The sequence below is a fragment of the Lichenostomus cassidix genome, chromosome 7 (assembly GCF_008360975.1).
Source record: "Lichenostomus cassidix isolate B80296 chromosome 7, HeHo_3.0, whole genome shotgun sequence".
In the NCBI taxonomy this organism is placed as follows: domain Eukaryota; kingdom Metazoa; phylum Chordata; class Aves; order Passeriformes; family Meliphagidae; genus Lichenostomus; species Lichenostomus cassidix.
In genome coordinates this window covers 14070938-14084058 of record NC_139488.1, presented here as the reverse complement: position 1 = coordinate 14084058, position 13121 = coordinate 14070938, and the positions used below count along the sequence as shown (strand labels likewise).

Here is a 13121-nt window from a genome sequence, read left to right as displayed (position 1 = left end):
TAATTGAAAAGGTTTCTTGTGGTTTGGAAATGCCTTCCAAATATTCATTAAACATTTAAGCGACTAAATTTGCAGAATATGTTCCTGACATTGGCACTGGTTCTGTGGTATTTCTCTCATCAGATGGAAGTACTGTGTGTTATGCAGAGTGCATTCATGCATAAACAATATCATTTTCATAAATTAAAACCTCCCCTGCAGAAGGAACATCTGTGCCTGCCTTTGAATAAAAGATGGTGGCATGTGAGTTGCCCCTTGACTGACTAGAAGAATCCTTATGTTTAAGAAGAAGGCGCATAACCAAAAGGCAAGCAAGCCTGGGTCAGCTTTTTCAATTTTATCTGAAAAATCGTTGTTCATTTACCCACCTCGGGTTATCTAGGGCACATTTAGCTGTATTGCCACTGACTGGGAAAGGTTAATCGGGTGCTTGAAAAGTTGCCTTTTGCTTTCTTTCTTTTCAGATTCAGCAGCAGTTTTTGAGCATGGAGCTGCAGGCCCGGGCAAAATGCAGGGAGATGCTGCAAAATGCATCAGTCAGCATTGCAATTAATTTTAAGGGGGAAACCTGGCAGCGGGGGGTGCTGAACTGCGAGGGCAGGTTTGCCATGCTTACACGTTGGATTTCCGTAGCTATAACCACCTTTAAAATAGATGCTAGTAGCTCGATTTCTCCTGGAAACAAACAAAAAAAACCAAAAAAAAAAAACAAAACAAAAAAAAAAAAAACAAAAAAACAAAAAACCCAAAGAAACAAAAAAAAAAACCCTCATCCATAGGAAAACCTGTTCACTTTCTGCTGGTTTTAACTACAAGATTTATGATATTTGTGAAATACCTCCGCTTTGTGACAGGCTTCATATAAAGTATTTCAGGTAACGTCCTCAATCTGTTTCTGATGGTCGGAGGCGAAGACCTGTTGATAATTGTTCCTGATCATTAGGGGAATTGCTCTCCCGCAGGTTGTGTCTCCGGGTTTCTTAAGCCCCAGAATAATCAGTGAAGATTAAAGGAACACGTTTCCCGCCTGGGAAGAGAAGGGGAGGACGAATCGATAGCGCGGATGCAGGTCTGCCTTGCGGGGAAGGCGCACCTGCTGCCGCCGCGCCGGCCCGAAGCGCCCGCTCCCGGTGTGCGGCTCCGGACGGCAGCGGGGAGCCCCTGCCTGCCTGGGGACACCCCTGCGACCCGGGGCTGGCTGAGGACACCCCCGCGGCCCGGGAGGAGAGCCCCGCGGGCGGCAGGGCCGGGCCGAGCTGGCCGGGGCCGGCCGGGAGAGTGCGATGCCCGGCGCTGCCCGCACCGCCGAGCGCAGCTCCCAGGCGAGCTGCGCTTCTGCCCTGTTCGTTCCCCTGTTCACCAAATCAGCATTGCAAATAGCCGGGCTCGCTGTAAACAAACCAGCACCCCCGCCCGCCCGCCCCTCGTGCTCCTCAAGGTAAGTAAAGAATCCGTGTCCTTTTTTTAGTCCAATTTTATTCTACAAATAATAAGTGTTGCACCTTTCATGAGCTATCCGAATAAAACAATAATCCCATAGGAATTACTTACACTAAGAAAAAAAAAAATCACATTTAAGGAAAATGCAACATTCGACCAAATGTTCAATACTATGTTGTTGCCAAAGGATGGATGTTTTTCTAAAATCCCAGTGTGCATTACACCATAATATACAGGATTACAAACAAAATTACAGTACAGATTGATTCCAGTTGAACCAGCGTTACATTTCAAACAGCACTTATTCTGGACTGCATTGTACATGCAATAGCTATTGTTCTAATTACGGATTAAATGGTTTGAATTTGTTTCAAGCCACCGTACTAATCGACTACAATAGGTATATAGCCCGACTTTAACAACCTGATTAGATTTCGGTTCAGATTTATAAGATGAGCATATGACAACCACGGATTGTGTGAACATGTACAAAATCATGCATTTATATCGCCTGAAACATTAACATCTTCAAGTTATCTTGAAAAAAAAGAACAAACAAAAAGAAACCCCAACCAAACAAAAAAAAAAACCCAACAAACCAAAACCATGGAATGCCAAGGGGTTCAAAGACTAAAAAGAAACAGTGCAAATTGTATGTGATAGTCAAGCAGCTTTCGATTTTAAAAGGGTGTTGGCATTTGCTTATAATCTTTATATACAAGTTTGTGCAAGTAATGTGTTGAATTGATATGTTTTAATAGAAAATAAGTCTATCGTTCTTATATTTTTTCAAGACCTAGGGGATCTGGTTCTTATCGTATGGGGGAAAGGAAAAAGAAATAAAGAAAAAAGAAAGAAAAAAAGAGACTTGCATGGGAAAGAAATTGCCCGGATTGTGCATTTTTTTTCTTCTTCATCTCTTTGAAAAGGAAAGAAGTGCTAAGGCAACATAACTTCTCTAAGCACTTTTCTGCTGGTTTAAATTAGTTAAATCATTTTGTATAAATTAGATATAATTCTACCTTTCCAATATGTATAAAAATTGATGAAGCTGCATGGTTTAAAATAGGAAATTCACGTTATAAAAAGTCATTAAAAATTCTGTACAAAATCACAACAAAATAATTCAGCATGGGAAAGGTAACAAGTAGTAAAACGTTGGTTGAAAAATATAGATTTCATATATATTTTGTAATTGGCCCATCGCTAGTTTAAAAATTGCATAGATCCTAATTATTGCTTGTGATTTTGTTATCCCGATCAGGTAATTGACGCGATCCCAGTGCCCCTACCCCAATTTACAGCGTCGCTCCGAGGAGCGGCAGCACGGACAGCGGGTGAGCGGGGGGACGCGGCGGCCCCGAGGCGGCGGCGGGACCCGCCGGGCTGCCCCCTGTAAACAAGGCGGTGGCGGGCGGCGGGGCGCGGCGAGGCTCAGTCGTGGAAGATGGCGTTGAGCTGGGCGCTGAGGACGCGCTCGTGGTGCGGGTGGCCCTCGTAGGGCGCCAGCCCGTCCACCGGGATCTCGCAGCGGGAGGCGGCGGGCGGGAAGATGGCGGCGTGGGCGGGCGCGGCGGCCAGCGCGGCGGCGGCGGCGGGGTAGTGCATGGAGAAGGCGTAGCTCTTGTCGAAGTCGGCGGCCGGCTCGTGCTTGAAGGAGAAGTTGCCGTTCACGCTGAGGGGCGGGCTGAGCGGCCCGTCGAAGGCGGGGCTGGCGCCCTCCGCCAGCCCGCTCTCGAAGAAGGGCTCCAGCGCGGCGCCGTAGGCGTGCGGCGGCTTGAGGTGGAAGAGGTGGGAGCTGTCCATGGTGCCGTAGGGCGGGCTGGGCAAGCCCGGGGACTGGTAGGGGTAGGGATGCGCCGGGAAGGGCGCGCCCGCCGCCGCTGCCGCCACGTGCGGCGGCACCTCCTGGCTCTGCTCGGGGAGGAAAGTCCGCGGGTTGAGCTGCAAGCAGCCGGCCACCAGGTTGGTGGTGGGCTGCGACAGGCCCTTGCAGAGGGTCTGCACGAACGACACCAGGTCCGGGCTCTTGCCCGAGCGCAGGATCTCGGAGAGCGCCCAGATGTAGTTCTTGGCCAGGCGCAGGGTCTCGATCTTGGAGAGCTTCTGCGTCTTGGAGTAGCAGGGCACCACCTTGCGCAGGTTGTCCAGGGCCGCGTTCAGCCCGTGCATGCGGTTCCGCTCCCGGGCATTGGCCTTCATGCGCCGCAGCTTGAACCGCTCCATGCGCGCCTTGGTCATCTTCTTCTTCTTGGGGCCCCGCCTCTTGGGCTTCTGATCGTCGTCTTCCTCCTCCTCCTCTTCCTCCTCCTCTTCATCCAAGTCGTCCTCCTCGTCCTCCTCCTCGCCGTTCCGCAGCGAGTCCTCCTCGGCCTCGGCGTGCAGACCCTCTAGGTCCTCCTCCTTCTTATCCACCTCGTGCTCCTCGTCCTGGGAGCTGAGGCACTCGTCCGTCCAGCTCGGGGGGCCCTGCGGCTGGGGCTCGCCCATCAGCCCGCTCTCGCTGTACGACTTGGTCATGGTGAGCCTCTGCATCGCGGAGGAGACAGAAAAGAGACCTGTCAGCACCCGGAGTAGCGCCCGTGGCCCCGCGCGGCCGCCCGCGGGGAAAAGTTGTCTGCGCTTTGCTCTCCGGCCCCACCGCCCCCTCCCGAGGGAAGCCCTGGATTCCCCACCGTGCCAGGGCAAACTTTTAATTGTCTCCCCGTTTCTGCCCTGTAATTAAGTTGACATATGTTCAAATGCCATTATGTAACTCGCCGATATTAGCGGGGAATATAAGCAGATTATGCGTGCGGGGAGCAGCCAGGGAGGCACGACGCAAGTGGACCAAGAGTGGGTTGTTTTGTTTTGTTTTGAAAAAAAATCCTCAAACATTTTTACCGAGCAGGGGAAGGCGGACACACGCACACAGAGGGCAGGCACCTGCGGGGACGGATGGCGCCTGTGACGCCTGTACCCGCCGCTCCCCCTTGCCGCCTCCCTGCGTGGGGCTTGTGTCTCCCCAGCGGGCGCCGAGCACCTGCTCCCCCGGTCCCGCCTTCGTCCACGGGACTGTCGCTGGGTGCCCGCGGCCCCTGCCCGCGGTAACAGGTGCGGGATTGGCCCCAGCTTCCCGTGACCGCCGTCCCCTCTCTTGCAAACGGGCATCGGTTCCCCCGCTTCCCGCGGGGATCTCTCGTGTGGGGTTGCGACCGCCCCCCGGTAGCGTCGGGCACACCGGGAAGAAACAATGCCGCCCGCCCGCCGAGGAGCAGCCTGCGCTGGCACCGTGGCGATCGCGCTCCGCGGAGGGAAGAGAGCCGAAAGTTCGGAGGTGCGCCGGTAGAAGCACATTAACATATGTAATATGCGTCTGCATAATTGGAGGCACATATACATATTTATTTACGCGTTTACATATACATATATGTATGTATACACATACGTATTTGTGCGTATATGGATGGATACAGGTGTGCCCGCACACACCAGCAGGAAAGACTGCAAGCGACAATAAAACCCGAAGCCATTCCGGCAGAGACAAATCCCGTCCGCCCCGACCTCGCGGGGTCCTCTCCCACCCCGGCAGCCGCCGCGAGCCCTTTTCCCGAAGGGGCAAAACGCGGTTTCCCGTTACCTCCGTTGCTCAGCCTCTCCTGCGCGGTGACGGTCTCATAACCCCGGCACAGCTCTCGGTGCGAGGGCGCCGCGCGTGTGTGTGGTGGTTTTTTTTTCCCGAGGTTGCCCAGCGCCGGGCTCCCCCCGTTATATAGCGGGACGGAGGATGCGCGGCGGGGGGCCGGCACCGGGACCCGGGTACCGCGCGGCCGCCACCGCCCCGCGCGCCTGCGCCCCGCCCCGCGCCCCGCCCCGCCCGGTGGCACGCGCCATATGGCCGCCCACGTCAGGCGCGGCGCCCCCCCCACGTGACGCCCCTTATTTGTATGCGGCCGCGCGCCCGCCCGCCGAGCCGCCACGCCCGCGGTGACCCGCCGGGCCGCGCCATCTGTCACCGGGCGGACCCGCTGGCGGCGGCGCGCTGGTACCGCACCGCTCCGCACAGCTCCGCACCGCTCCTCACCCGCCACCGCGGAGCCGCCGGCCCGCGGAGCCGCATTGTTCCCATTGTTCTGGGGTGCGCCCCCCTTAGCATCTCCTAACGGGCGCCTCTGACCCCCGGAGACTCCCTGTCCCAGTCCTTGCCGCACCCTCGCCGCCACAAACCTTCCCTTCCCCCTTTCCCGGTTTTCTCCGGTGCTGGGGAAAACGGACGTCCCGGGGCTGTTGTGACCCACCCCGGTCTGTCCTAGCGCCTGGAGTAAATCCGGTTCGTTTTTCCCGGGTTTTCGGTGGGAATGCTGCCGGTTACCGGAAAGTTTGGAAGAAAGATGCCGAGTGGTGGCCTTGGGAGTCTTTAAAAGCCTCGGCGGAGTTTGCAAACGCCGCCAAACCTTAGGGATGCACTTTAAGGAGGAAGATAACCCCCTTGCATGATAGCTATGCTACCGGCGCCCGTTATCCGGATATTTATTCAATAAAAATAAAATCATTTTAGCCTCTTGAGGTTTTAAATGCAAAACAAATCGTTCCTCCCTGAGGATATGGATTTGGAAGATATTTTTCCAGGTCGGGTTATTTTTAAGATGTTTCTCTCCTGTTGGTGACCTACATAGCCCGGGGCCGGCGGGGCAGCAGGAGGGGACTCCGGGGATGTTCGCCTTCTCGGTAATCAAATACAGAGGGCAGCCGGCTGCATTTTGTTATTCCAAAGCTGGCCGGTTCTCGGTGGGAAGGGAGGGCCAGCAGCGCGGTGTGTGCCGCCGGGACGGGTGAGTGGGGCAGGAGCTGGGCACCATCGGCGGCTGCGGCCCTTCCCTGCGGCACGGAGGGGACGGAAGAGCCAACGCCGACCCTCCGAAGGGTAGCCCCGGCCCGTGGCGAGCCTTCTCTGGCCGTAGAGACGCCCCCGGGCCAGGATCCGGGAGCATGCCCGTAGCCTGGGCGGCTGAGCCGGGCCTCCCGCAGGGCCGGCAGCCCATCGAGAGCGCGACCCCGTTAACGGGAGTTTTGGAAGGTGTGAGGTTCGAACAGGTTTGAAGGGCCCAGGAGAGAGACGGCTCTGGTCTAGCCCTGTCTCGGCTGCTGGGAAATGTCCCTTTGCATGGGACTGTCTGGGAATACACCCGGGAGTGTGGGGCGCTGGGGAAACATCAGGCAAAAGAACTGGGAGTGAGGCACTGGCAGAAAACTGGATCTCGGTGAGCGGTGAGAACTTTGGGGTGCTCGTGTGCTTCTGAGTGTGATCAACACAGTCATCTTCAGTGGGAGAAAAATAAATTCAACACGTTGTCGATAGACAGACAAGTAGAGAGAAAAATAAAGAGGCAGGCCGAAGGATAGAGGGGCTTAAGCCTGCCGAGCCCAGCTGGTTCCGTCCCGGGCGCTTGGCGAGGGCACACGCGTGGCCGTGGAGGAGCCGGGCCGGCAGGTACGAGGCCCTGATCCGTGCCGCCCGTCGGGCCGGGGACGAGCGCTGCGCTCCGGGGGCGCCGGGGCTCTGTGCCGCTCCGCCCTCATCCTTCCCGCTCTTCCCGCTGCTTCGGCACTGCTTGTCCTCCCGATCTCCCAGGCAAGCGGCTCTGCCTCCCTACTCGGGCCGTCCCCTGGATCAATGGCTCCAGTTTCCCACCTTGCCTGTTCCTCCTCTTCCCCCAGCCGCTTGATTTTTATCGCTCCAAGCGTGTCTTTTTTTTTTTTTTTTTTTTTTCCCTCTCTGACCTACAGACTCCTCCTTCTCCATCTGGCTTCTAATTCGGCTTCCGTTTATTTTTCCTCCCGAATCCTTTGATTTTCCTTTTCCCTTCTTAAAAAACAATAAAATTATTTTAAAAAAATTTCCACTTGCCCTTCCTTTTCTTTTCCTTATTTCTTTTTTTTCTTTTCTTTCCCTTCTCTTTTTCCTTTCTGCCCTCCCTCCCTAGCTCCCTTCCCGCCCCCTCCCTCCTCCCGCGGCGCGGCACGCGAACCGCACGCGTCCCAACAAAGCTGCGGCCGGCCCGGCATCCCCCCGCTGCCGCTCAGCTGCTGCTCCCGGCCCTGCCAGGAGGCTCCCGGGGCCGCCTGGGGCCCGGTTGCGGCGGTGGCGAGCGCGGCCCCTCCGCGGGTCGCCGCTTGGGCTGAGCCCTGTCCCAGCCGGGCGGGAGGGGGGGTTTGTTGCGGGGGAAGCAGCGTTGTGGAAACGCCTTACAGTTGTCCGGAGCGCGAAATCTGCTCCCGATGAAATCTCTTGGGTTTGCGGCATTATCTTAATTAAGATAATTGATTCATATTGCACCTGCGAGAGTGCGGGGAAAAGATGCCTTCCCAAATAGCTTGGAGCTATTGGAGAGAGGAAGCCGCGCTTATAATTGAGCGAGTGATTTACTGCCCGGGTAGCCCGGGCTGTTCTCCTTTCCCTGTCAGGTTTCCCTCCCTCTCCAGAGAGGCAGCCGCACAAAACCCGAAGGTTATCCTGAATAAAAAAAGAGACGGGAAAACGTCTCTCCCCGCTGTCCCTATCCTTGCGTCCCACCGCACCGCATGGCACCGTGCGGCCGGAGCCACCGCCGGCCGGGCATCGGGCATCGGGCATCGGGCTGGGGCAGGGCCGGCTCGGCTGTGCCCGCGGGTTTCCCCCGTTCGCCCATTTCCAAACGCTGCGGCGAGAGGAGGGGACGGGAGGAGAGGGCAGCCCGATGGGCCGGATCACTCGGAGCTGGGAGCAGGCTGCTCCGCTGCCGTGCCTTGGCAATCACCGGGGGAGGACAGCGCTGTGAAGTGCCGCTGCGGTACCGGTTCGGTGCGGGGTGCGACCGCATCGCACTTCGTAGCGTCTCTCTACGGCACAATGTACAGCTGGGCTCGAAATTGGTACGTCTGATTAAGGTGCTTTTTCTGCCTTTTTCCCCATTAAAACTCAGTGTATTAATTTTATTGAGCCTTTCCCCGCTAAATAAATGCTGTTGTTATTTTAATTCTATAAATGTAAACTTCTATTTAGTTAATGGAAAATACATCACCACCAAGGTTTAATTATCAGCTTTTTAAATTACTTTTAGTCAAGTGCACACAATTATGAAATCACAATAGATTTAAAATATAATTCAAATTGATTAAAAAAAAACAAATCAGAGAAGTACGTACCATTAAAACAAATGTCTAAATTGTATTGGTAGGCTGGCTACCGCCTGAGCTACAGTTTAAATAGACTCAGCAGTCTTTGCTATCGGTGTCAAACCACCTCTGTTATTAGGAAAAAGGGTTCTTATCAGAAGGGATTTAGATGCTGTTGTAACTGCAAAATCTAATTATTTTTGATCCAGGCATTTACCCCCAGAGTCCCACCTTGTTTAAATAAAGTGTTTTCTTTCCTCTTGAACAAATGCATTTCCATTTGAATTAAATATTGATAATTTGACCTTTTAGTTCCTTTAACTAATCAAAAGGAAAAAAAATCCAAATGTAGATCCTAGTGCCTTGCCCTAGTGGGTCTTTCCGCTTGAATAGACACTGAGATTAAATGAGTCAAACTTCCTCTTTCATTGCACTCTCTTTGCACTAATTGCTTATGCAAAAATGCAGATTTGTATTAATTAGTAACTCCACTGATTAGTTCGGTGGTATTTTCACGTAATAAATCATGCTGCAGACACGATTTTTGGCACATCCCCAGTAGTGGCTCAGGATGCAATAAGTTTTCCATATTAAATAAAATCTTAGCCTAAATCTACCTTTTCGTTGCAGGTACACTGTGTACCACCTGCTGTACGCACCTGCTACGGGAAATTACCTTCTGTCCCTGGCAAGCCTCTTTCCTTGATAATGCACTCCTCTTCACAGGGTGTAGACTTTAAAATGGGACACATGAATCACAGAATCAAAGAAGGAGAGAATCTGATGTTATGTTTAACTCTTTCAAATGAATAATGCTCATTTGTAAGGGGATGAAAGATACACGTATCTATGTAAAATATTTCAATGTAGATTTTTTCCTTTTCTTTCCTCTGCTAAGCCACATTATCTCCTTTTGCAGCACCATTCACAGTGTGCCCAAATTATCACACCCAAGCCCTTTTTTTTTTTTTTTTCAACATTTCTTTCTCTTTCCTTGACCTGCAGAGGCTGAACTCCTACAAAGATGACACTTGTTAGCTGGAGTTCATATCTCAGTCACATACAGGGGCCTCAGCAGCAGCAAGACTCCACAGCATCTACAACAGTATCTACACATTTCCAAAACCATCCCTGCTTGCTTGTACCATGAAACCTCTACAAAAATCCCTCTGGATCACACACAGGCTGATATACAGCCTCCAGCAGTTGAGATCTACCTCTGAAAAACCTTTCCCAATTTTTTCTAAAACCATCCTAGATATTACATTTCTCCTGGTTCCCTCAGACTGAGTGGTCTACACTTCACACTGTTTCCTCAGCAAGGCAGCACAAGGCATTGGTGTGATATCTACCACAGCAAATAATATTGACTGGCACAGTGCTTGTTAAAAAGAATATGAGGCTCAAAAGGAATATAAAAGAGGATGACACTGGTGTCATTTCCTAACAGGAGACACTTTCAAGGGTAGCTCCTGACCACTCTTTGCCTCTTTTCTGCTAAAACTCTCCCTCACATAAGCAGGACTGTTGCCACAAACACTTGCAGGATCTGGCCTTTGGCCTCTGTCTAAGCAGTGCAATGGGGTGGAAGAGCATCAAACACAGGTGCCAGCAGATTATCCAAAGCTCTGCTGAGATTAAAATCTTGTCTCAATATGAGTTATTGCATATTCTCTAAATAGAAATCTCCTTAGTGGTGGCTTTAAAAGGTCTGCTTTTGTTTTCCTCTGAGAGAAAATAATGGTTGAACCCCAGGCTGTGCACATAACAGCTTATGCATTTGTTCCCTGTGGCCATCCAATCTGAACATTTTGCCAACATTTTGCACTTCCTTACAAAGCTACTGCTTCTGTTAGTGTTCCTTTATTGAAGAAAGTAAAAGCTGAAACGCTCCTAAAGGGTTATATAAAAAAATGATCCTGATTAATCTCAGGACATGGTTACTTGTTTTAGCAATATCCTGAGAACAAAACAAGAAAGGTTAAATCAATGATCCACAGGGATGGAAAAAGAGATTCAAATAATCATTAAATCTTATTACATAATGCGGCTTTGTTTTTACCTCTTGGGGTGAGTTCACACCTGGGTCTGTGCTTTAAGTGCTCCACAGTCAGCTGGGCATGATGGAGAATCATTTCCCATCACAGCACAGCATAACCTCTACAGCTGTAGAACAGAGCTGTCAACTGAAACTCTTGCTAGGCATTCTAAGTGTATATGAGCACATTCTTAGTTATACACACCAGCACATTTAAGTGACTGCCTTCCCCTGCCATTCCTGCCACCACTCCCTTTCACTGCCATCATTGTCACTGTTAGTTCCCGGCATTGTGTCCAATGCCTAAGAGTGTGTGTCATCACACGTGGCTGCTTTTCAGAGATGCTCCTGGGACATTAACATCCCAGCTATGAGTGTGCTTAGCCCAACACTCCAGTGACGTGATGTGCTCCTCCTCTGTGTCTCGAGGAGGTGTCTCAACCTCTAATCCGCAAAGGAGAAGATAAACATTAGATAGCACACTTTGTCTGTCCTCTTTCACCACAAAGAAACAACAAAAGATGGTATCTTGTCGTCCAAAAAGCATTTTCATTCTTATATCACTTCCCACAGAATGTGATTTTATTGCTCTCCATTATCTGGGGACAATCTTAAAATTCACCTGCAGGAGGTATGGACATATCAAGGCCCCAGGGCTGAGACCAAGCACAACATAAACATAAATAGCCTGCAGTCATGTTCCAAGGACTTTCGAAGGCAAGCGCCCATGAGGATCAAAAATATGTCTAAACTCCAAAATATTTTATTGTAAGTTCTTGTGGAAAAATAACTTTCTGCGATCTTTCAGTAGGGAAGGTGCAAGCCTTGTTGAGGTGCTCATTGGAGGAGAACTGATGGCCATGACTCTAAGTAGTTGTAGGAGAAGAGTGGACAAGCTTGAAAAAAGCAGTAGATGAGGAATGATCTACACACCATGGCTTGTCAGGTGCCCTTTGGAGAAAGGCTGGCTGTAGTGGAGCTGTGGCATGAGCAGCCAGTGATGCAACAGCTAAGGATGTTCTGACTTGAGTAATCTTGCAGAGACATCCTTAATGCTGAGCTTTAGTCTAAAGCTCTAGGTAAGAGTATTTCTGAGGTGCTGGGACTGAAGTTGTGTGCCACAATGCACACACACTTCTCTCATGTACCAGCTAGACCTTTCCTATTAATTTGTGATGACTCTTGCCCAGGAAAACACTTCTCTTTCCTAGTCATCATCTGAGCCCAGAGAAAGGAATATGCTGAAAACCAGTAGGTCTCTCATCTGGCTTAGTCCTTCTGTCAGTTTTTTTCCTCAGTGCTGAAGCTTTGCTTGGTTTATGTAGATTCCCAAGAGAGGAGGAACATGCTTGTAAATCACTGTCTTCTTTACAACTGGGCTCCAGTTACATGCCACTATGATAACATAAATATTTACTCATTTTGTCCCTCTTCACCCTTGCAAGTGGATAAGAGCATCTGGCCCTTTGTCAGTAGTCTATTGTCAGTTTGCTAGACCATCCAGTTGTTTATGTTCACTTGAACAAGAGCACATAAATAACCCTTCTCTCCACTGCTTTGCAGAGTGGTCACTGTTGAAAGGAGGTGTTAAACCTATCCTTCAACAGGAGTGGAGAAGTCTCACCTGATCACTCTTCAGGTGCCCTGCAGGTCTGTTTTTGATGATTTCACATATGAAACAGTGGAGAAGAAATCCATGATTTTTTCAATTCTGTATATTTATCCTCAGGCTTCATGCTGTGGTATATTTACAAAATATTTTTGGCAACACAAAAAAACCTCAAAACCAACAAGACAGGAGAGAATAGCATTTTAAAAACTGACTTTTAAAAGGCGCCGGTGGAAGCAGAAATACAGAGTATAACGTTAAGATCCCTGAGATATCTTCAGTGCAGCTGAAGTCTCCCTGGATGGCTTAAGCCCATGACATCCTACTCACTGCACTGTCCACCTGCAGCATGTTTCCTTCTGACTCCAATTAACCCTGATGTGTCACCTGTGCTTGTTCAGTTTGAAGAACAGGCACACAACCCTGCTTAGATCTACATTTTCAGTTTGAAGACATGGCAGCTTTCATTTATCTGGCCAATAGGATTGCTTTAGTCAGAAACCAAACTATCAAGAAAAAATCCAGCAAAATACTGATGTTCTTTAAGACCAGGGTGGAGGGAGATCTGCAAAAGGATTAACAGCAACATTGGGGAAGAAACACGCAACAGTCTGTATCAAACTCAGAGAAGGTGGCATTCAGTGCCCATTGCTAGTGACACAGGACTTCATGCATCAACCATCAGAAGCTTGCTTCTAACAGCCTTAATGCTAACATTTATTTCATTTAAAAATTTAGTATTTTCTGTGAATCCTTTTTACAAATAGAAGAAAACCTCCTTTCATTAAATGCCTGGAATTGTTAAGTAAACCTTATGCTAAAGGCAACTTAAGTGAGGCTTTGTTTTGTTTCCAGTTAAGTGCAAGAGAACATATCTTCAATTCTTTCTGTTAAAAAACA

At 50.4% G+C, this 13121-nt stretch overlaps 1 protein-coding gene across 2 annotated transcripts; it reads right to left on the bottom strand.

The window, feature by feature from the left end:
* Nucleotides 1-1635: 1635 nt before the first annotated feature.
* NEUROD1 (neuronal differentiation 1) lies at nt 1636-5222 on the bottom strand. 2 transcript variants are annotated; one of them, XM_085066316.1, is made up of 2 exons: nt 5060-5222; nt 1636-3969 (listed from the first exon to the last, which is right to left on the bottom strand). In XM_085066316.1, exon 2 carries the CDS (start codon nt 3958-3960, stop codon nt 2875-2877), a length of 1086 nt encoding a protein of 361 aa, XP_084922442.1. In that variant the 5' UTR covers nt 3961-3969; nt 5060-5222; the 3' UTR covers nt 1636-2874. The 2 variants fall into 2 exon arrangements, with proteins under 2 accessions (XP_084922442.1, XP_084922440.1); XM_085066314.1 differs by lacking the exon at nt 5060-5222 and having other exon boundaries at nt 1636-3975.
* Between the last annotated feature and the right edge of the window lie 7899 nt (nt 5223-13121).